At 45.4% G+C, this 24,145-nt stretch overlaps 1 protein-coding gene across 1 annotated transcript in view; it reads right to left on the bottom strand.

Annotated features, from left to right (window-relative positions):
• The window catches only part of LOC122398936 (nephrin-like), a 234,443-nt gene extending 222,889 nt beyond the window's left edge, over positions 1-11,554 (bottom strand). Inside the window, exon 1 of the mRNA XM_043399206.1 lies at positions 11,433-11,554. Within this exon, the coding sequence (XP_043255141.1) occupies positions 11,433-11,554 (122 nt within the window). The remainder of the gene's footprint in view (positions 1-11,432) is intronic.
• Between the last annotated feature and the right edge of the window lie 12,591 nt (positions 11,555-24,145).

The following is a 24,145-nucleotide window of genomic DNA, read 5'->3' as shown; positions in this document are numbered from 1 at the left end:
GTGGACCAGCTTTCCACCCCCCACCACCCCTCCACGCTTCTTTGTCCCCCCCCCCCCCTCCTAGGCGTTCCGCTCGGTTTCTTTCCTCCCACGACACCTTTTTTCTCTTCGTTAGAGTCTCTTTCTCCCCCCTCGATCTCTCAATTTCTCTCTATCCCAGCAAAACTCCGCTCTCTTTATGCTCCCTCGACGGGATGCGACTACTTCTACACCCCCTAGTCGGACGCGACAACCCCTCGCTGCAACCGCCGACGGCCAAAGCGTTTACTCGGAGTCCCTTCCATCCGAGTATTTAAACATCCGAGGACTCGCCATCTATTCATCGAGAAACATTTTTATTCCTACAGATGGAGACGTTTCTTGTTATTTTATCCGGAGCGGTCGCTCGTGGAAAATTACAGGAACCCGGAAATATAGACGTTCGTGGCTTTTTCTAGAAGTATTAGATTAGAGAGGATGAAATATTCACTTCATCGAGTTAAGGAACCATTTATCGAAGATTCTTAGAATTTCTACATATTCTTTACTAAAATACGCGTAGTTTGCCTCTTGAAACATTAAAATCCTCCAATCCGTTCAGAAGTTATGACTTTTTAAAGATTCGTTTGAAATCTCAGGGAAACATATCAATAAATGGTCAGACATGATATTTTCGGTAAGGAATTTTTTTCTCGAAAATGGTTAGGATTTTGATGATATGTCTGTTCACCAAAAATGATTGTTATTGATCCCCCCAACCGAAAATAATTTTTTTAAAACGCTTATTATTACGGAAAAATTTAAGGGAAACATACCAATGTGTGGTCAGACATTGCATTTTCAGTAGGGAATTTTTTTCTCGAAAACGCGTAGGATTTCGGGGGTATGTCTATTCACCAAAAATGATTGAAATGGACCCCTGCAGCAGAAAATAATTTTTCTAGAACGATTTGAAATTTTTTTTTTCACTGAAAAATTTAGGCACTTACTTGCTGTCGATTTTACTTATAAATTTGTTTCTGATGTTGAATAAATTTGTTCGACACTCGATTAACTCGTCGCGTAGTCAATAGGTCGTCCATAAATCGTACCGTCTAATTTAAATCGCTCAAGGGCCCTCGAAAGTACTGGTTCGAGTAATTATAACCGCGAGGCTCGTGTTTCGCGTCGGTGTTTTTTAAATGAAACTGTTTCAAGACAAATATTGGACGCGATATGCGAGGAAATAAATAGCTTTCTCGTAACAAGCTGCGATCGATATCCGCGGCGGCGACTGCATCTGAAAACAGAATGCGCCCAAATATTTAACCTGCGAATTTCAATTTGGCAATCAAGTTGAAATAAACGGGGGTCGAAGTCTTCGGTCTCGATGTCCGTTCGCAAGTCAAACTCTACATACGTTCCCCTGTAAAATTTCTAACAGTCTCTTCTCATAATCACTTTGGTCGTCCATTAGTTTCCCGGTCCCTCTTGCCTGTTTCTTACACTTTCGTTACATCGTGTCCTGGCAATGAAGTTAATCGTGCCTCGTGGAATGTTTCTTTGCTCCGTTGACAGGGTAAAATTCTCGACCAACCTGTTGCTTGCACGTTCGGTTTGCACACATTTTGGCAATAATTTCATTTTGGTGTCCAAGTTGTGGGTGCTTGGACAATTCTCAAGAATAGATCTCATCATGATAAATTAATTCTCAAGCTGACGTGTTGAGGATTCCTAAACTCCCCAGCGAAGTTACAAAAATGCATAAAATTTTCAGTCACAGAGTTTACCAGTCCTCTCGAGTCAAAATTTTCTCCGCAAACTAGCAAAGAAATTTGATAAATAAAATGGTAACATTTGATATATTTGCCTCACAAATATTTAGGAAATTTTTCGAGGAATGTATGATGCTTTATTAGATTCCAAAGAGGGTTTCGTGGGAAAAGGAAGGCTAAGGGCCACTGCACCGGCCTATAGTTCGTCGCCATTGGGCTTTTGTCTGTCTCGTAGCTTTCGTTACGTGCTTCCTTCCTCGTCCGGAGCGGCGCGTTGTTTCCGTTCGATGGACAATCGACGATCCAGCGCGATAATGTATTAATGACGGTGTTCCCTCTCGTTAGCTTTTTCCTTCCGTCTGGTTCCACCCGGGCGGAATTTCGTCCGATCGAACGAGAAAGTATTGCGTTACACGGCACGAAGCGTACGGCCCGGAATATTCGTCATCCAAGCTGGCAAATAACAATGCGCCGTGTGCAGTTCATTGTACGAGCGGATGCGTCTATATGCCCGCTTTATTACGTAATTTCAGTCGGCAAATTATTACAATTCGTCCCGGCGGTTTGCACTGTTAACGATGTTTGTATTATACGTGATGTATATATAGTCCAGAGAGACAGAGAGAGAGAGAGAGAGAGAGATAGAAATCGAGAGAGTGATGCGCGCGCGCAGACGCGATCCCGAAACAGAGTTGCACGCGCGAACGAGCGACAAATAGTGCAATCGATAGAGGCCCCCGCCTTTGGTATTCAAATCAAACACTTTGCGCGTATCTACATTTATAAACGTCTATTATCGTTCGCCGGTTAATGAATCGCCAATTAATTACCGTGCAATCAATGGGACGCGTCCCAATAACGAAAGTACAACGGGTCGTTTAGCGTTCCGCCAGCGTTCGAACCGTTCTATCGGGTAACGTTGCGGCCTTCTGATTAGAGGTCTTCGGGTTTCCAGCCTACATCGAACAGCAGGGCTCGCTGGCTCCCGGGGAAATCCAAGCTTCGTCGTTCCTGCTCGAAACTCCGCGTTATATTTTCTAATATTCAGTCTCTGCTACTTGTATTCGTGCACTGCTACGGGAAACGCTTGTTTCTTATAAGTTCTTTCCATTTATTTCTACCAAATGTTGCTTATTTACAGACTCAACCCTTTGACTACCCCAGACTAACCCTTTGAGCAACACAAACTTTGAACGTTAATTAACACGTTTCTGATAAATCTCTAAAGTCATCTATATCTAACATAGCTCCATTCAGTCTCCCTCGATCCTCCACGAATCGATCAAGCTGAGAATTCTCGATCGGTCCTGCCAAGCACCGAGCCCCATAAAAGCTGTAGTTGGTCGTTTGGAGGACGATGCTCGCCAGTATGGCCACCCAACGTGTAACTTCCGGTCCCGCGCGGGAACCGGAGGGCCTCTGAGCAGAGGATCGGCTCGATTCCGCGGGAGTAGGCGTTGGGTGAAATTTTAGCTCGTAAAGAAATGGCAATCGTCGCGTTAACGAGCTCATACGAAATTCTATCTGGCGACAGCTCTCGACCCCGGGAATTGTCGCGGACGTTGATGGCGCCGTTTCCGCCGCGATCCCCGGGAAAGGACGAGGAAGAGATTCGCAATCAGCAGGATCTCCGTTTGCGCCGGTGTCAACCGGCGGTCGCGTCGACCGACCGACCGCAGCACTGTCAAGCTGCGTAATTAATCCACGTTTCAGCGAGCCAGCTACGCCCGACAGCAGCCTAAGATTTACCGCAGTCCAATTTTACACCTGTCCGTCATTCGGGACCCGCGGAACCGGTTGCCTTTCGCCTAATGAAACCCCGCTCGTTCGGTAATTATCAGAGTTTCGGGCCCGGGATCGCGCTCGCGTGTCCCCCGCGCCTCTGACCAAGACGTTTACCATCCACCGCGATCACCATTAACCCTAATCGCCCCTAAACGATCCTAATCCATCGGGTCACTCTCTCTTTGGGCGGGAAAATTTATTAAAAACGTGTGTCACCTAAATATTCCTCCAAAAATAGCTCAGATATTAGTTTGCCATAGCAGAAACACATTTTTAATTTCGAGAAAATAAGGTGGAGAATTTCTAAAGGAACTCTGAATGTTCCATAGTTGATATTATTATCAATTGTGTAGCGTACAGTGGCGATAGTTCCAGGCGCCCGCCAGTAGAGGGCTACGATGCCTGTACCTTTCTCACAAGCGCTCCATCAACGTTCGTTTTAGCGTAGAATTAAGAATCGTGGTGCTTTCTGCATCGATAACCGCTTCCAATTTTAGCATTAACGCTTATTGTTGGAACGTGGACGGTTAAAGCACTTTCGGGGGCAGCGTTTCGTTCCATCGATCGGTCGAATCTCGATTTTAGGCGGTCACGTCTGCCAGCGCAGCACGGACGGAATGTTAAAAATCGGCATAAATTTGCTGGCCGTCGGGGAACCGCGCGCGATCCTCTTGTTTTCCCACGGAATCCACGTACCTCGCATATGTGCGTGTCCTAAGCGAGTATTAAATATCGATCGGGGCGATTGAAATATCGCGGGAACATTTCGTTCGACTACTTTCGATCGAAGTCGGGTAGAAAAGCATCCTCGCCATTCTGCAAATTATTTTTATACTTGGTGCAGCGATGATTGTCGATGTTGGCATGTTCATCATCAGATATTTATAGGGCAAATGTATCAGTGAGTATTCGAGTCATCTTCAGGAGGGAAACGTTCAACTTACGAATCACGTCAGGAGTTCATTCAACGAATCATCGCCGTAATCGTTAAATTTGAGGTCCTAGGCCCTAAAACTCGACGAATTTAACAATTGTAACAGCCGTTGCGTACGTTCCCCGGCGATAAAGCACCCCTACCACACGCGTCGCGCGAAGCAGACGGATTCCGGGACGAGACGAGCTGCTTAATTTCAGGGCGGCGTAACGTACGGCAATTCGCGGCGTTTATTTCGTCGAGCCAATATTTCAGGTCGCTGGTACCCGGCAGTTACCCCGAAGGTTATTGCAACGTAGTTCGGCCCGAAGTATTGTCGGATTCATGGTTGTCTTTAGGGCCGTTCATAGCGGCGCGATATAACTTTTGATTGGAATTGGAAACCCGGTTTTACTATTCCGATCGTTTCGAACAACTCGCGTCGGCGTTTTCCAGCGTAACAATCGGCTCTTAATTCTATAAAAATATACGATCGAATTTGTTTTTTACGTTCGCCTCGCCCCCTCTGCAAGCTGGTGATAATTTTTGGAAATTCTGAGTTCGAACAATTTAAGAAGTTTGGTGTCTGGGAACCGATTCGAGTTCGAGAGTTATACGAGACGCGGGATCACGAGGTGGAAACGGGGTTTTCTCGACGATAGGACGATGTCAATAATTCCCGCGGATGTCTGCAGGCATTCGAAAGCCCGTGGAACGAGTTATCGTGCGACGCTCGTAACGTTTCCCCGTCGATTCCGCGCGATTGAAAAGCCGCGCGACGATGACACGGCCAGGCATTCCGTTTTAATTTCGGCCGAGCGGAGAACGGTCGAATTTAGAGCCGCATTATTTGTCGATCGCCGCGCGACCGGACCCGTGCCCGTTCGCGTAAACGTTAATTCTCGATACGTCTACGGCGTTTTCCGTTGCCAATTTATCGATTCCGTCTGGGCCGCGGAGACAGGAATTTGATATCCGGTTTCGACGTCGCGACGCGGCTGTTATTGTTGCATCTGCACCCGGCTCGGTGTTATTGCAGTCGAGCTGCCAACGATCCGACCGAGATCGTCGAATGAAATCGCGGGAAAATAATGCCCGATATGCGACCACACCGTCTCGAGACGCCTCGAATCCGCAATCCATTCTACAGATCCACTGTTAGACTTTAAAATGGGTTTTTAGGGTTTGGAACATTACTTCGACATCGTGAAATTAATTTCAAAATATTTTATTGTGATGTTAGGCAACCCACAATGTCTTAAGACACCTCAAATGCAGACTCCATCTTCCAGATCCACTGCTAGGGTTTAAAATGATATTTTAGGGATTGGAAAATTACTTGGACATCGTGAAATTAATTTCAAAATATTCGATAATGATATTTTCGCAACCTACACGTCTTAAGACACCTCGAATCCAGAATCCATCATCCAGATCCACTGCTAGGGTTTTAAATGGTATTTTAGGGGTTGGAAAATTACTTGGACATCGTGAAATTAATTTCAAAATATTCGATAATGATATTCTCGCAACCCACAACGTCTTAAGACACCTCGAATGCAGAATCCATCCTCCAGATCCACTGTTAGAGTTGAAAATGGCATTTTAGGGGTTGGAAAATTACTTGGACATCGTGAAATTAATTTCAAAATATTCGATAATGATATTTTCGCAACCTACACGTCTTAAGACACCTCGAATCCAGAATCCATCCTTCAGATCCACTGCTCGACTTTAAAATGGGTTTTTAGGGGTTGGAAAATTACTTGGACATCGTGAAATTAATTCTAAACTATTCGATAATGATATTCTCGCAACCAACACGTCTTAAGACACCTCGAATCCAGAATCCATTCTTCAGATCCACTGCTAAAGTTTAAAATGACATTTTAGGGGTTGGAAAATTACTTGGACATCGTGAAATTAATTTCAAAATATTCGATAATGATATTCTCACAATCCACAACATCTTAAGACACCTCGAATGCAGACTCCATTGTCCAGATCCACTGCTAGAGTTTAAAATGACATTTTAGGGGTTGGAAAATTACTTGGACATCGTGAAATTGATCTCAAAATATTCGATAATGATATTTTCGCAACCCACATCGTCTTAAGACACCTCGAATCCAGAATCCATCCTCCAGATCCACTGCTGGACTTTAAAATGACATTTTAGGGGTTGGAAAATTACTTGGACATCGTGAAATTAATTTTAAAATATTTGATAATAATGATTCTGAGCATGGGGGCTTCTTTGGGTGTCGAAACTAAACGCAAACACACTGGGCCCGCTTGATCCTCGATAGCAAAGTGATTTCCTGACGGGGCGTAGAGCGGAGGCGTGACCCTTTCACTTAGGTTAAGTGGATCCACTGAAATTTCACCAGGCGTCGTGTTCTGCTCTAGAAAAATTGCGGTAATCGCCGCTAAATAGAAAAATAGGATCGATACACGGCTCGTCCTCGAATGAAACCGCTCTGGATGTATTTTTAAATTTCGGTAAAAATGAATTCCTGAGGGACAGGCTTCCGGTAACTGTGCCTAATCGAAATTCAATAAGAACGGACCTGTTGCCAGCGTAGAAAACTCCATTTAGCGGCTCGCCAACGAGGGTATCGTCGTGCTGTTCGAATGTGACTTAAATAGATCGTTATATTTGCTTTGTGGGCTGTATCGCGGCGTTAATGATCCTATCGCCTGCGAGCGTTTGTCGCGCGATCATGTCGTTTCATAGCAGTCGTGTTGGGGCAGGCTTCCCTTGGGGGGGTGTGTTTGAATGTATCGACTGATCTACTAACTTTTAAAAAGAATTTTACTTAAAAGTTTACAGGCATTATGGTTCCAAAAGAAAAATTCGACTCTCGTAAAAATCGTTTGGTAATGGCTCGTGTCTTCCTCGATCATTCAGAGTCAAGTAGGACAAAATTTCGACACGCTATCCTGTGGGGGGAAATCAGGGGAACACAATGCCGTCGTTAAAAGTATAGGTCGTCGTGCTCATTTTCGAGAAAAGAAAAACAAAATTCTTAAAATTCGAGATAAAAAAAAATAGACTAGCCCATCAGGTAGATAGCGTGAAACTGCACAAGTATCACATAAGCGAAAATAGTTGTTAACGTCCTAGTTTCCGAGTTATTAAGGAAAAACCGATGCGAGCGATCGGTCCGACGTGTGAAATTTTCTAAGTTCCACTCGACTCCGAACGGTCGATCTGAAAATCAGCCAAAGGGGGGTGTGTAGGTCGATTGAAAAGTGCGTGGGGGCGATTGTCGTGTACGGTGTAAAACAGTAACGACCTCTTTGCAGCGACGACCTGCGCGTATCGTTATCGCTAGTATCATTACAAAGCGGCCAGCACATAATGGTCACGAACTCGTAACGATAACGACGTCGCAGAGCGTTCGCCCGACCGCACGACCGACTGGTTCCTATTGAAAGGGCAGAAAGGTCCAAAACGGACGCTGGACGCGCGATAATGCGCGAGAGAGCTCGTTTGACGATCTACAGGGCGAATCCCCTGGCCCTATTCGTCCTTGGTACAATTATTTACTCGCAAACGTACGTACGCGTGCGTGCGTCCAAGAGTGCACGACACTCCGGGGGATGCAGCTGCCAAAGGGCGTAGACGACGTCGATGCAGCGAGGCGTTGTTGAAATTTATGAATAATGTAGGGGAGTAATGTAGTTCCCTGGTAGTTCGTCGCGAGCATAGTCTTACGGAAATTTCTACGGGAATTCCAACATGGCTGTTGGTCGAATTTATTTCGTTTTCGTATCGTACGTTCGTCAGGGAATATTTATAAATTTATTCCATATTCTTAAACTATTGTTAGATGTTTTAGGGGGTTGGAATTCTCAGTTAGCTTTCGAGAGGATCCTTTCTTTTTAGAATATGTCGTCCGAATGTAATTAATTTTGGAACTCTTGGGGGGGACGATAGATGGTACTTTTAGGCGTTTACGACCCTGTTCTCGCGAGGCGCGTGGGGTTGGCATTTCGACAACCTGTTACGCTCTCCTTCAGGGCGTGGAAGACCTTCCCGTAAGAAGTGAAAAATTCTTCTACTTTGTTCCGCCCACCTAGCCCCGTACGAAAAGCCCAAGTTTTGCACGAACGAGGCAGCCTCGGAATGGTGGTGTAATAATTCAGTCGCCGCAAACATGCTCGCGGCCAAAAATAAACTACTATTTGTCATTGCGTCGAAAGTAAAAGTTATCGAACGTTGTTCCACCCCCTGTTCTTGATTAACATGGTTCGTAGAAGCGTGTTAGCGTCTCGTGTTGCAAAATCTGACGACGTGAAATGTGTCGTGTTGGTGGGGCTCGAGGGAACTTTAGAAAGAAAAGAGCAAAGGGGTCGAGGTGGAGGGCGATCGAAAATCGGTGGAAGTTTCAACCAGAGACGAAACGCGGAGAACGGTGATTTCGAGCAGCGGAGGCCACTCGAGTTTCTCCGCCAATTAGACGAAACAATCGTCCAGCGAACAGAAAGAGGAATTTGGAGAGCGCGGAGCGAGACTCTCGATTTGTTGACAAACCGTCGAGGGAGAAAAGTAAACGCTCGCGCGTCACACGATGGAGCAAACGGGGAAATGCTTTGTACGTTGTTACGTGGTAGATCGAGTGTAGCTAAGCGCCCGTTCTCGTTTAACCCGCAACTACGCTTTATGGACAACCGAAATCCATCGTTAATGTAAGACGATTTCACCATATCATTCAGTTTCACCCTCAGAATTTTTCCATTTTCATATCCATGCGTCCACAGACTCGCGAAATTTTTTCCAAGATCCAGAAATGCAATAGAGTGAGATCGGTCCATTTCTCGGTTACTCAAGTGTCTTGAGCCAGCAATAATTTTAAAAACACGAGTATCTGTAAAGCCTAGCTGAAAATTGGGTACGAAGATACCCCAAACACGAAGGCCCACGGTTTAAAACGAGGCACGCGTTTTACCAAAGGGTGGGGGGTTGGATTGTGCGATTCGAATCTTGATATTATACCATAATCTATTCGAAGGGATGATAGTGTCGGCGATGGCGGTTAGGGTCGGTTGCATGACTCGTAGTAGCCTCGTTCGACTTGCACGCCACCACCCGCCAATAAGCACCCCCTCGTATCGGGTTCGCGCAACCCTCCGCGACACTCGCTTCAGACACATGCCTGTGAACCGATACCCGGGGCTTCTAACGTCCTTGATTACGGTTGCACGCGTTCCCGGCGACGACGAGAGGGAGATGACGTTGTTGTCGCTTATTTGCTCTCCGGGGCGATGCAAAGGGTCCGTTGGAAAAGAGGAAAGGAGATACCGGGGCGAGCACAGCCCCCTCTCCCCCAGGGGCCATCGGCGGCGGAGGATAAGCGGCTAAGAGCAAAGGCACGGAGAAATAGAGCAAGGGGATGAACGACGACGCAGCTGATTTATGGGGTTCGCGACGCCGGACGAGTGGAACTGGATATCCGCCATGCTATCTCTTCGATTCGTCGTCGACCGTCTTTCCACGCTTCCACGACACCCTCGAAATGCGACATAAATTCACTCGGGCCTTCCTCCTTCGTTACACTCTCTTTTTTCGTAAGTGTCGATCATTATACAGAATACAAAAATATATTTCTGAAGTAAAAATAGTATACGAGAGCAAATATAATATTTTTACAGTCGAGTTGGGGAACAGTGCTCGTAGACCGAGATACCAGACAGAGTCACTGCTGGCCTCTGCCTGCCTCTGCATACTTCTCACATGATGTACAATAAGAGTATTCAAGCCTTGTATAATGTAAATCTTTGGCAATAAATGATATAATTTAACAGAATTCTATGTGTTCTCATCATTTTTACCTTTCTTTTCCTCTCCAAATCATTGCCTTAGTTTTAAGAGACCGTTTTTCCGGTTAAAATTGGATTCCCTAAGTGTCCAGCTCTCGTACTTGATGCCAAAATCAAAAATTAACTTTTAAATTTTGAAACAACTGGAAAGTCCTGAAACAGCTGGAAAGTCCTGGAACAGCTGGAAAGTCCTGGAACAACTTGGAAGTCCTGAAACAGCTGGAAAGTCCTGAAACAACTTGGAAGTCCTGAAACAACTTGGAAGTCCTGAAACTCATTGGAATTTTGGGGCCAGCTGGAAAGTCCTGAAACAATTGCAAAGCCCTGAAACAATTGGAAAGTCCAGAAACAGCTGGAAAGCCCTGAAACAGCTGGAAAGCCCTGAAACAACTTGGAAGTCCTGAAACTCCTTGGAATTTTGGAACCAGCTGGAAAGTCCTGAAACAGCTGGAAAGTCCCGAAACAGCTGGAAAGTCCTGAAACAGCTGGAAAGCCCTGAAACAGCTGGAAAGTCCTGAAACAGCTGGAAAGTCCTGAAATTTCTTGGAAACGCCGAAAATTCTTGGAAACTCTGAATTTTTAGCAAAGTTCTGAGTTTCAGGACTCCCTAGTGGGTTCAGGGAAACCAAGGAGTTTCAGGGAGTCTTATAACTAAGGTAATGATTTGGAGAGGAAAAGAAAGGTAAAAAAGATGAAAACACATAGCATTCTTTGAAATTATATAATTTATTGTCATGAATTTACATTATACAAAGCTTTAATACATGTATAATATATAAGAAGTTGTCAACAAAGGTGAGCAGTGGTCAGCAGTGGTCAGCAGTGGTCATCACTGGTCAGCAGGGGTCAGCAGGGGCATACAGAGGCCAGCAGCGGTCAGTGGAGGGCAGCTGACGTCAGGAGAAGTTGGCAGAGGACATCTGAGGGCAGGGGATGTTGGTAGAGGTCAGCAGAGGCTGGCAGTAGCCAGTAGTAATCGTTGTACGTTGCCAGAAATATACGGTGGTCAGCAGTGGTCAGCAGAGGCCAGCAGAGGCCAGCAGAGGCTGGCAATAGCCCGTAGTAATTGTTATACGTTGTCTGAAGTATCAGGTGTGGTCAGCGACAGTCAACAGAGGTCAGTGGAGGCCAGCAGAGACAAGCAGAGACCAGTAGGGGCACGTAGATCCACGCACTGGTCTGGTTGTCCAGGCGGCATGGGAGGTGAACCCCTACGTGGTGGGTCTTCAGGTGGTGGACAGGGACAGCCGCTGGGATGGGATGCGGGGATGGTGTCATCATCCTGAGAATGAGGCATCCCGGAGTACCCTCGGCCGCGAGTTGATCAGTTGGTCATAGGTGAATCCTGTGTGGGCTCACTATAGTTCCCGTGGGGTTTTAGCCGGTAAGAGTCCGGCACTACCCGCCGGCGGGTGTCCATGAGGATTTCCCCACGTATAGAAATAAAGGGCAGTCGAGATTCCAAATCGTATGCAGTTGACGTCAGGTCGGAGTCCAGTTGTTCAAGAGCGAGAAGGCAAATGCGAGCCTTCCTCTCTCGACTCCCACGAGACGGTCCGAAATTACTTTGGGCAGCTTCGGAGAATCGAAAAAGAGGGCAAGTGTCAGTTCGCCTTTGTCGACTCCTCGTAACTCTACGAGCTCACGTACGCGTGATCTGGCGTAGTGTTAGAAAGAGAAATGATGTGTCCACGGTGCGTCCGGGGCACCGTCTGGCATCATTGCTCCTTGATGAACGGTATATAATATAGAAATAGAATCGATTTGGAGACACATGATTTAATTATAATTCGTAAATCTGATAATAGAATTGTAGGATACTCCCACCCTATATTTGTAACATTTAATATCGATGTAGTCTGCAATCTATTTCAATATATCTCGCGTACTGGCTTTGTCTATTAATGTTTCTGATGCATGTAGTTGCCCTTCCCCAGTATTCGAGCCATATCGACTCGATATTTTTGTTGCGTCTTTCTGCATATTCAGTACAAGCACCGGTGCACCCGTTAATTATATGTTGTGTGTTTTCAATGCACCATAGCCGGGTAGGTCTCGCGTTATTGTTGGATCTTCGGTATTGTATTTTCTGTAATTTCGCGTTGCTGTTACCAGGTCCCTATATCGCTCTGTTTCTCGGACAGAGAATAATAATAACAACTATTATTATTATTGTATCATTAATGGCAGAACCCTTCGTTGGGAGCCACGCAGTATAGATACGAAACTACGAAATGAAAGAAAACAAAGTAGTCGTGGGCCTCGAGTTGCAGGGAAAATCGATAGCATTCGTTAGGATGTTTATGCGACGAATTTAATTTATCCGTAGAATTTTGTTCGAGATACTCTGCGAAACACGCTATCCAGCATTTCTAATGTAAGCTAGGACTCGAAATAATTTCGTAACAGACTCTGTAATGCTACAGAGATATCGAACCTGTCTCCCTGCGCTTCTCAATAGTCATAAATTCGAACGAGACAGCCTTAATTCGTAATTATGATATATCGGGCCGGGGCAACTCACGCGAGACGCAATAAGACGAATTTATGTCGCCGTTTCTCGATATCAGAGCGGTCGTTGAAATAAGAAAAGAAAATCCAACGATCGTTCTCGGCACGTGAAGTCGGAGCGAACGAGAAACCGTTTTGCATTATCCGGAACGCGCGTTACGAATTTTTCGAAGCGACGGGAAAACATGTATTTTTGTTGTTTAAATCCCAGTAAAAATTCGGCGTTTTAATACACCCCGTGACGATTCAATCCGAACAAACTTCGCGGACGTTTCGAGCGCTGTTTTCGACATATTTTTAAACGAAATCTGCTCGTCGTTGGTCAAGGGCGCTACCACCGCTGAACGATCGAAATTGAAAACGCGGATACCTCTGGATCAAGATGCGAGCGAATAACGGGTAAATCCGTTTCGCTCGCGGACAAAAAACGACGCAACATTTCGCGTTGGGAAGGGGAGGGGGAAAAAAGTTTCGATTGTTCTCATTTGTTACATAAACCGAGTTCCCGCCAATCAACGTGGCTACGAATCAAATTTCGAAAAATAACGGAATTCGATTTTCGCGTCGGTACGCGCAAACAAAAGGGGGGGGGGGCGGGGTTGGATTTTTGCTGGTCGAAAACTCGACGGTGCGTTTCCGGCGACGTCCGTCGTTCCACGGCGTACTCGCGCGTGATTTATACGCGTATGAACCACGGGGGCACCGATAATTACAGTAATTACAATTAATCAGATTTATGCGCGTTAACTATAAATCTGATTAGATCCGGTTACATAGGCACGATAATGGTTAAATCTCTGTAAACGCGCTAACCCCCGGGACTCTGGTCGAGTACAAATTATTGTGCGAACGCAGCGCAAACCGGCGGCCCCCATTGTTGATCGAATTCAACGCCAGGATAATGTTTGACACCGGACCATTGAAATCTCGACCTGAAAAGTCCTCCCACCTCCGGGTTACGTAAAGTCAATCGTACATTTTCGTCGATCCTTCGCAGCGTTTCGACAGCTGTGACCCCGGCAACAGCCGCGATCCTGACCCCTTATCGAAACGTTACGCGACCCCGACGCAGCTTGACTCTATATTTAACAACCGGAAAAGAGCATGGAGACATTTCAGAGAGGGTGCAACCTTTATTTTTCGCTACAATCGAAGAGAAGGTCGGAGAACATATAGTAATTGTTGAGGGGGGTCGTTGAGAGGTGGAAATAAGCAAAAATTGTAGTTTTCAGAGAAATATATCAAACATACACTGCTGCTGGAAAGTGATGATTAATAAAAAATAGTTTTGACACAGTCTGTAACCTTTATTTTTCACTCCAGTCGAGAATAAGTTGGAAAATGGTACAGTAATCGTTGCGGAGAACATTTTATTTAGAGATGGAGATAAAATTGTGAAATTTGTAGAAAAGTATAAATTGACCTTACTTCTGCAGTGTCAAGAATGCACTGCTGAAGAGATAGAAACGAATGGAAGTAACTACCAGTTTCTGAGAGGGTTTTTGCCATGTTACTGAAGAGGAGGATTCGATAGTTTTGGCTTTCTTCGAGTTCGAGCCCGTTCCTGGAGGCTCCCACGTATTTTCGCGGCTTTAATCGATCTTAGAACGGGCACTTCATAGGAGAACTATGTGTTTGGACGGACATAATTTATGGGATAGGTATATAGACCCTTGGGCTTCGCAAGGTGACCCCTTGGAGATCCTAATCCGCATCTTGACCCGGTACCACCTTCCTGACCCCGTTCGCCCCGGGCGTCTAACCGTGCTCTCGATCCCGCTGAAGTATAGGCTCCGGAGAAACCACTGATCTCTGGGGTTAATCCGAACGCGGTCGCGTTTTCCACTCGTAGCTCACCGTTAACGGCTGCAACGCGATAAACTTTTACTCGGGCTCCTTAGGAACCCGCCCTTGTTACCGATACACCTGCCATTTTATTTAAAGAATCGACAAAATTCCTCCTGTGTTTCGAAGAAGTTGCATATCACATCTCGTAATCGTACCCCTTAAAAATGACGATCGAACGATCTAGGTGCCAAGAAGACCAAGTCCAACAGATTCAGAAGATTCCAAAACAGACTCCAAAAGATTCTTTTGATTATTACAACAAGATAAACCACTGAAACTCAAACAGAAAACTCTTCCATCCCGTTTAATATCGAACGCTTTCCCAACGAGGCAGCGTTTTGTTTTCCTGTAAAAATTCGCGACGAGTCGAGGCACCCGGAACGGGTGATCGAGCAAAAGAAGAAAGTTGAAACGGGAAAAGTTTCGCGGGGGCGTCGAACCGGAGGGGGGGTGGGCGGAAGAAACGAAACGCCGGGGCCACACGCGATCCCCGTAACGCGATCGTTAAACGGTAAAGATAGAGTGGTCGGCAAACAGAGTGAAATTTCTAAGGGGGGGCGAGGTACGAATCGGTTAGCAAAGGTCGAACGGTCGACGGAGGGGCTTCCGGCGAAACCGGACCGTTGATCTTGGGGATTCGTCCTCGGATTACGTGCCTGGCTGAGGGGGATCTCGCCTGGCCTCGGTCTTGGCCCCGGATTCGGTAGGTCGGAACCTATTGCATCGCCGGGGGAACTCCATCTAGAAATCTCGATCGGGAACCAGCAGGATCCGAACTCGCGCGAAACGATCCCCGAAACCTGGACATAAATTTCACTCGTACGGTTATACCTTTTCATTTTCTCCGACGAATTCCACCGTCCACTTCGCTTTAGCCGCGATCCTCGCGTTAATCGAGAGCCACCCATCAAATTTCAACGCCCCCCGCTCGCGATTTTTCATTTGTTTATTTCGGAGACAATTTCGTGGACGTTGGTCTGTGTCGAGGGACAGGATTAAAAAGGATATTTGACCACTATAGTCAAGTATACACGTTGCTCACCTCTGGGAAAGATTTTAATGGAGGATTCTGAAGAGTAAAATGAGATGAGAATCAAGAATACCAATTTGTTGATCGAGACTTCGTTAAAATGTTATTGACGTTTAAAGAATAGCAATCGAACAGCTGCTATAGTGGTCCTCACTCACAAATCTGTAAGGCTGTCGATACGACACTAAGTAAAGTTTCTCATGCTAAGTGAGATTTGGCCTGATGAGGGGTGTATGTTTGACACTGTAAGGGGCAGGTAAATTTATATTTCTCTGAAAATTTCACTCCAAACAAACTATCCTCTTCAAGAATTACTCTACATATAATTCATCTTTCCTCTTTATTTTACCACACGAATCGAAACAGTGCCTTCTGGTGGTAAAAATAGAATCGCAAGACGTTTGGAATGAAATTAATTCGTATTATAGGAAGCTTGGATGAAAAGTAACGATAGAAGGGAGTTGCTCGAGGGCCAGGGCGGTGTAATAAATGTTTGATAACACCGGTCGGGATGAAAAGCGGCTACGAGGATGGTGCGTGTCGTCGTCGAGCGGGACAGGGGTTGCCAAGAGGGCAGATCGTGTGTTTAGCCGGGCGCATAGTTCGCATACCGAGCCTTCCTCGCATGGTATGTTATAATTAGTGCACCGGCGAGCTCACGCAACATTGATATGTCCACGAGCTTCCGAATACTTCCCTAATGAGATGGCTTCGTAAACAACGAGTTAACTGTTCGCGTGCCTCTTCAATCCGGCCTTTTTCCGGGGGTCCTCAACCCTCCCCGAAAATACCCCGGACCTCGGACCGTCGTCGTCGGAAAATTACGTTAGAAAATCGATTCGACCGCGCGCCGGGTACATTTCAAAATCCGGAAATTGTTCTCCGTAGTTAAATTGAATCCGCGCGCGGCGGTGACTCGCATTAATCGAATCGCCGCCTACGTCGAACGCGTACGCGTAATTTCAAATTCCAAGGATAACAACGAACCCTTGTTCGACGCGTTATTAAAAATCCCAACATAATTAACGGGAAACTATAATCTACAGGTGTTTTAATAAATTAAAAAGGAACGCACGCCTCTTGGGATTTTCTAAATTCTTTTTCTGGAGAACGAAAACTCGTTTGCCGGCCGTATTTTCACCGTGGCTTCTCGTCTGGCACTACCAATAACGAACCACCCCGTATATACCGCAGGAAATTGCTTGTCCAGCCGACTTGCCGGCGAATCGAGTCGGCCCTTTGATCTCCGAACGCCGTAAGAAACCCGTGGCGATGAAATTTGCATTCAGAAATCCGATTATTACAGCGCGATTGAAATTTTCATAAATACGCAATTAACGGGACGAAACGGGCGTGGTGCCATCCCCTCTGCGGGGCGTACAATCGGCCTGTCCGCTTTTCAATTCAAATCCTGCGCGAGGACTATTAATTATGGAGCGCGGCTGACAAACGTGGCCCGCGACCTACAACCCCCTGCGGATCAAAACGTCAAACCGCGACCCCTCCCTCGTACACACCAGTTTTGCGTCCCTGTCGCTCGGGGGGTGGTCGGATTTTTGGTAAACAATCGGCTCTGGGTGAGATTTTCCATCGGAAATTTATCCACTTGGATCGCTGGATGATTCAGACTGAGCCTGGTACTCTAATCCCTCGCTGAGATTCGCTCTGTTATGCGATAGTTCGATTGAAAAGCATGCAATTTGTAAAGAACACAATCCATAGTACAAACAAACGTTGAATAGTTTTCTCTATTACAATCTTCCAATAAGGTTCACTGTGATGTGATAGAGGAAAATATTAAGTTAAGTGTGTAGATTTCTTTACAAATTGCATAATTTTTCAGGGGATGAGAAAGTAGCGTACGTAGATTGGAGAGCAGTAAATTGAACAGGTGGATCAGAGACTCTGAGGCATGGATCTTGCAACAGTAGAGACGATCTACCCTTCTCGCCATCGAAACAGGTCCATACAAATCATTCGAAGTGAAAATCACTTACAGATTCACCCTACTCTTTGGTACGTGGAAACTCTTCTCGTTGGAAACAGACGCGAATGAACGAAAAATTGATTCAACCACACGGTTTCTAAATCCTTTCTAAGCGTCGATAGCACGAAATCCCTTCGTTCGATTTATCGATCGCTTTCGTGGTAACGGTGACAGACCGACGCGAATCGATGCTCCTTAGTTTTTCAATGGCAGTTAATACCGCGCGGCGCGGGACGTGTCAATTAATCACGCGTCTCGTTGAAGTACGTACGTATAACGTTTCGATCCGAGTTTCCGACGGTGCAGTTACGTTGATACGCGAACAACAGCGAGGCGTCGCAACGAGGTTATCAATTATTCGCCGATAAAGCTGCCAGCCAGAATCTCGAAAGCAAGCTGGGAGCCAAGCCTCCTCCCTCGCCCTCTCGTCGCGGTATCCCTTCATCCCGCCGATTGAAATTTATCGACACGCTATAATTACGTGCCACGAAGTTGATTGTGCGTCGCTGCGATCCTCATTAGGCGTGTACGATCAACCGCCATGGAGAAGCCTGACGGACGTTGCACCGGTTGTCTCTGTTACCCCCTCGATGACACGTATTGCCAACCGAGGTCCCACCGACGGCCATTAAACCATTATCAGCGGTTCCGTTGACCGCCAGAGTCAACAAAACTTCCTTCCTTCGTCAAAATAACGCGAATTTTCGCTTCACGATGCCTCGTTTTTATTTATTTGGGGTTTGGACACCTTCTCGTGGAGCGCTCGCGAGAGAAGAAAGCTGAGCGTAGCCCTCTGGCGGCGAGCGCTGGAGACAACGTACAATATGGCCTCTGGCTATGGGCTCCCTTAATTTAAAAGGAGAAATTTTTATTTTATGCTTCGTTATAAGAGTTTTAGTTTAGTGATATTTTCACTAAGGGCAAATAGTGATATCGAAGTGGGTTAAATAAACGATCACCTGAACGAAAAATGTAGATGTGTAGAGACGTCTGTGGGAAGAGATCGAATGTAAATTCGTAACCAGGTCAATATCGGGCGACAACGTTGATCACGGCCGAGCGTTTGAAACGCAACCGCAACCTTCGCCGCGTAACCATTAAAAAATCGTAAATATTGATTCGTAGCTGCACGCGTGGCGGAGTACGTAAAAGCAAAGCCGCAAGGAAAAACAGTAGTCGCGGTAAAATACGACCGCGGTAAATCGTTGACGTTGCCGCTAAACGTATGCAAACCTTCGTGAACGGAGAACGCAGCCGGGCAAATTGAAGGGGCAAACTCAAATAATTGTGTGTCTCAGTGTCCCGGTCGGTTGTAAATTTCCACACGCACGGAACCGCGGGGCCACCGGCGGTAAAAATATTTAGCGTCGTTAAATTCGGAAGGCTCTCCCCCGTTCGTAGTCTCAGGATTCAGGAGCGGTTTTGATATTTATGGGAGAATAATTCTTAATTAGACGACGAGCTTTCGTTAATATCGCCCTTTCGCTCGTCTCGGACGCGCTCGGAACAAAAATAAAATATGCTACCAAGTTCGGCACGGTCCCCTCGTAAAACTGAAATGTCTTTATAGATAAGTTAATCTCGCTATAAGGTTAACGCGGCCAGGCCGCGGGCTAAATATAATTTACAAAGTTCCCGGCGAGCGCGGAAAATTAGTGCTTTTACAGCGTCACTGATATTTTTCGGGACGAGATCCCGAAGGTATGTTACCGATTCCGAAATCTCAAGAATTTTATTCGACAAAATAAACTGTGTAATATTTATAATCGAAACAGGAAAGGTTTCGATGAAAAGACGTGCAATCCTTAACAAAATTCATACGAGAAATACGAACTGCAAAAATAGATTTCCAAGGAGAATAGAAACGTCGAGTTTTCAAAGAGTTTCTGGGGATAAATAATGTCTGGAATCCTGGAGGATTTGCAAACTTAACGACGCCTGAAGTAAAATGATTGTGGATGGTAAAAAATTGAACCTTTTGCGAACACCGCGGTCCGTTTCTATTTTTATCGGACGCGTTCGCCGTTTGTTGGTCGAGCGATCCCGCGGACAGGAAGCGGCGCATGTACAGCGCGAACAGCGAAAAGGGTCGGAGGGCGAAAGGGCAAAGGTCACGGGGCAGAAGTACGGGCCGCCGCGTATGATATAACCGGCCACGAGCCGCGGGGATAAGCGTTTTCGAGTTTTATTTGCCCGACCGTCGGGGAATGCAATGTTTGTCTTCCGCGCACGGATATCTCGTTGAAAGTATCGAAGGGCTTCGAAATACGGATTAATCGTCGGTTACGTGGCGGGCTTATTTGCGGATACGTGCCGTCTCCTAACGGAATGGAAATGGAGAAACCGTGGGGGGAGTCCAGGACCGGACCACAGTCGATATTTGCATAAATTTTGAACGCCACAAACAAGCATTTTCACCGATTATCCTGCACCGATCCTTCGAAGACCTCTATGGGATTTCTTTTGGTGGACATTTTTATGTAAATATAATTTTTACTATGCTGGAAAATATAATTAGTAAATAAATGCCCTCACAGTGTAGTTTGATGATTCATCGAGCGTATCTTGTTAGTCCAAGACGTTTCAATTTCTAAATACGTTATCCTCGGTATCCTACGAACATTGTGAAATCGATAAACAACGTGAATAGCGCACCGCCAGAAACCATTGTCGAAGATTCTGTATATACAGTCCATTCAGTCATTCATGGTTTGGTTCCATTCAGTCCTTGATCTTGTTACTATTCAATGTGTTTGCATTATTGCAAAGTTTCGACTTTGACACCCTCGTCCTGCACACCAGCGAGACTCAAACGTACCAGTTACAAATGACAAGAAAGTCCCTAGCAAAGGATCGACTCGAAACCATTTTACTTCCGGGAGATATTCAAGGATCATTAAAATTAAAAATAGCTGAATTTCGATGCCCCCGTTGTTCGAACTTTTTTTCACGAAACTGCAACACGCAACGCGATACATTTTACATATCTTGCCCGGCAGATTTCGAACCGCTAACGAATCAACAATTTTTTTCACTCGTCGCTCGTTAAATGAAAATAAGAATTTTCCGTCGCGTATTGTTTTTAATCGTCGCCCAATTACTCGGATGGAATCGTGTCCCGGAAGTCCTCCTCCTGACCCCGAGACCCTCTTCCCTTCGAAATTTGATCGCGAGTTTCGCGCCTCGAGAGCCTCACCGAAAACGTCGCCGCGCTTTAATTGCGATCCGGGCAGAAATTATCGCGCGCGCGCCGCCGTTCCGATGAAAAAATCATGACGAGTAATCGGTCGTGATAATTGTCAATTAAAGGGATTCCAGATTGTATTTCGTAAGAAACACCTTTCCTTCGTCCTGCTGCGCGAGAAAAATTATTCCGAACGACGTGGCCCCGCATTTAAATTCAGACGGTCGATTTTCAGGTTCATTAAGAGAAATTACGCCGGGGCGCGATCGAGCGAAATAATTGTCAATTAAAACGTTTCGCGACGCCTCGACCCGCTGGGCTCGAAAGAACCGCCCCGTGGTCGATTAATGAAAAATACGCGAAACAATTGAATTTTCTACGATATTATAAAGCTTCGTAAAGCAAGTGTCTTTAAAAAAAAAAATATTATAGAAGTTTCAATTATTCTAGACAGTTTAGAAATTATAAAACAAATCTATTCTTTCTTGTGGCCATTCCTTGTACGAACGAATTTGAAGAAAATGAAATAGTATGCATTTAAAAAATTATTTGGAATTGAATCGTACGGCAAGGTTATCGTTAATATAATTTTTAGGGAACAAGGGAGAACTGTTATCGAATCGTATTATAGGCGGAATTAAAGTAGGAAAGTGGACGCAGCGGTGTCTTTGGGCAAATAACAGTTTAATAATCTCCGGTGTGCTCGGTGAAGTTTTTCTTCCGAAGGAACTTTTTTAAAACACTTACAGACGTAATGATTCATCGTAATAGAGATTGTAACATTTACGGCGGGACTGTAAAAGATAATTGTAAAATGTGTAACGTGGTCGTTAAACCTGTCGTTGGGAAACTGCAGGCTGTAACGCGTATTGCCCATTCAACGGCCAGTCGGATATTCTCTGTGCGATTCGCCCGGGCTTTTGAAACAGATGTATCGAAGTGCAACAGAAACTGGGACGGAAAGTCTGCAACTTTTGAAAAGAAGTCATTAACGTTATAGTGTGTAGCTGTAGAGCTCTCCAGACCACTCTGTAGCCGAATAGACAACGGAAACGATTCCCAAATGCACTTTCGACCGCGTTGCATAAGACCAAACAATGGCTACGCTTCGAAACTATTTGCAATCAATTCTACTGATATTTTCCGCTTGCGCCTCGAAAAAATTCTTCGTCACCTTTAAACGACAGCATTCTCCGCGCTCGTTTCTACGAACAGAATGGAATTGGAAATTCACGGATGCGTACGCGTTCCCGTTGCAACTGCAATTAACAATTTTTTAATAGTCGAGGATAGAAAGGAAACAGATACTGTGGCTAAGAAATTCATAAAATTTTTACCACTTGTGATTAATTTTAAATTAAAATTCTCTTAATCGGAGCTTCCATTTCGTATATAATGAAATATTTAAGGGTTTAAAACAAGCAGAATACTTAGCAGCGGACACACTGCGTTGGAGTCGGTGGTCATCGTCCGATTTTCAAAGTGCAGCAGCATTGGACCGCGTGCAGAACAGGATGGGTGACCGCTCCAGGGGGGAAAAAAACCACGTATTCTTGAATATTCCTATACTGTGTTTTATATATTATTATTAAAAGCTCTCTATCGAGTTTGTGATTAGACACTACTTGTCCATTAATATTAATAAAATAAAACCACAAAAAAAACTATTAATAACCACAGTAATAATAAACAAAATTAGATGAAAATAGATGGAAGGAATTCCCCATAAGAAAACGAGTTTTCTTTACAGTTGAAACCACGGAATACGAGTGGAGTAGCCATATCAGAAGAACAAAAAAAAAACCACTCACACCACAACGTAATAAATAAAAATAGATGGAAGGAATTCCCCATAAGAAAACGGAGTTTCTTTACAATTGAAACCACGGAAATACGATGAGTAATCAGAATGCTTTGAGAGGGTTTTCGCCGATATTTCTGAAAAAATTGCAGTGTTCTAAGTAGCCCAAAAGTTGGGAATATTCGTTCGAGAAGAAAAAACGTAGGAAGTTAGGCGAATCCCTTTGCAATTGTCTTCCGCGGTGTGTTATTGCGGGCAACTCCCGGGGTAGAATATCGCGAACCGGGGAATGCAGAAAGGAATTTTCGAGTTCGAGTGGGGGCGGGGGGAGGCAAACCGTCCAGCAGGGAACAGTGACGCGCGTGTTTAATAACGCCGACTGGGCTGTATTCCGCGTGTCATGGCGTTGCAACGGGAAAAGAGTCCCCCGGATGCATCTCTCCCCCCTCCGCCACGGTTTTACTGCATATTAGTCACGGAAGCCACGAATTCCACGGGCGCCGTGCATTTTTCCCCGCGACCGGGGGAAAATCGAACGCCAAGAAAGACGGTCGCGCACAGATTTTTCCCTTCGATCCTCGGTTGAAATTTCTGAAACTGTAGAAAAAGGGAATTTTACTCACGTGTAAAGGGGCACACCAGCCTCGTCCTTGAACCAGAAAACCATGTGCAGAGTGTCCTCCCCCGGCGGGGTGATGTCGCATGGCAGTTCAGCCGGTTTACCCTCCACGACGCTGATATTCACCAACGGGACTGCAAGAAAAAAGAAATCAATTCGTTAGAAAGGATATTCATCGCCTCTTCTAACGAGCATTACCGCCCGGGGCAATATTTCCGACGATCAACGGTTTTTCACCCGTTCGCAACCTACTCTTCTAAACGAGCCTTAAAGCACCGACCACCGTTTACCTTTGATGCGATCGGACGTAACGCACACGCATAAGCACGCTCAACGTGGTGTTTCAAAGACCACAAAAAAGGCGAGCCGTGTACAGTGGCCGTAAACGGGACCGATTTTGTTCTATCTTTCGAAACGGAGATTATTTCTTGGTTATTTGTTCGACAGTGGTTCTGTTCGTCGAGAAAATCGAGGAATATTCCGCGAGTGTTTGACTATTTGGTCGAATTTCGATGCAGATCGATGTCGTAATAGTATTAATATCACATGTAATGTGGGCTCCTTCGATGTCTAGTGTGCAACGTATCTCGTTATCTTGACGGATTGATGGAAACGTGATCGAAACCGAAAGATAATAGCACAGGAAGATGACAGATTATGGTATTGTATGGAATGAACGCGACATAATCAAACGGTAATCTCCATTCTCTTCCAAGCTCCGAATAGTGTATTTTTGTGTTTTATTTAAAATAGAAGCTTCCAAAAAGTTTAGAAATGAATTATACGGTACCAAATATGATTCGAATTGTAAAGGAATTTGCTTGTTCAAATTGACACGTTGCGCGATAGAATTTAAGGAACGTAACACTTTTTCAGTGCTTTATTATTTGTTCGTATTTACGATCGCC

The sequence above is a fragment of the Colletes gigas genome, unplaced genomic scaffold (assembly GCF_013123115.1).
Source record: "Colletes gigas isolate AHSC1104 unplaced genomic scaffold, ASM1312311v1 Colletes_gigas_Sc00012, whole genome shotgun sequence".
In the NCBI taxonomy this organism is placed as follows: Eukaryota; Metazoa; Arthropoda; class Insecta; order Hymenoptera; family Colletidae; genus Colletes; species Colletes gigas.
Note: the sequence above shows the minus strand (reverse complement) of the source record. Positions and strands in the feature narration are given on the sequence as shown.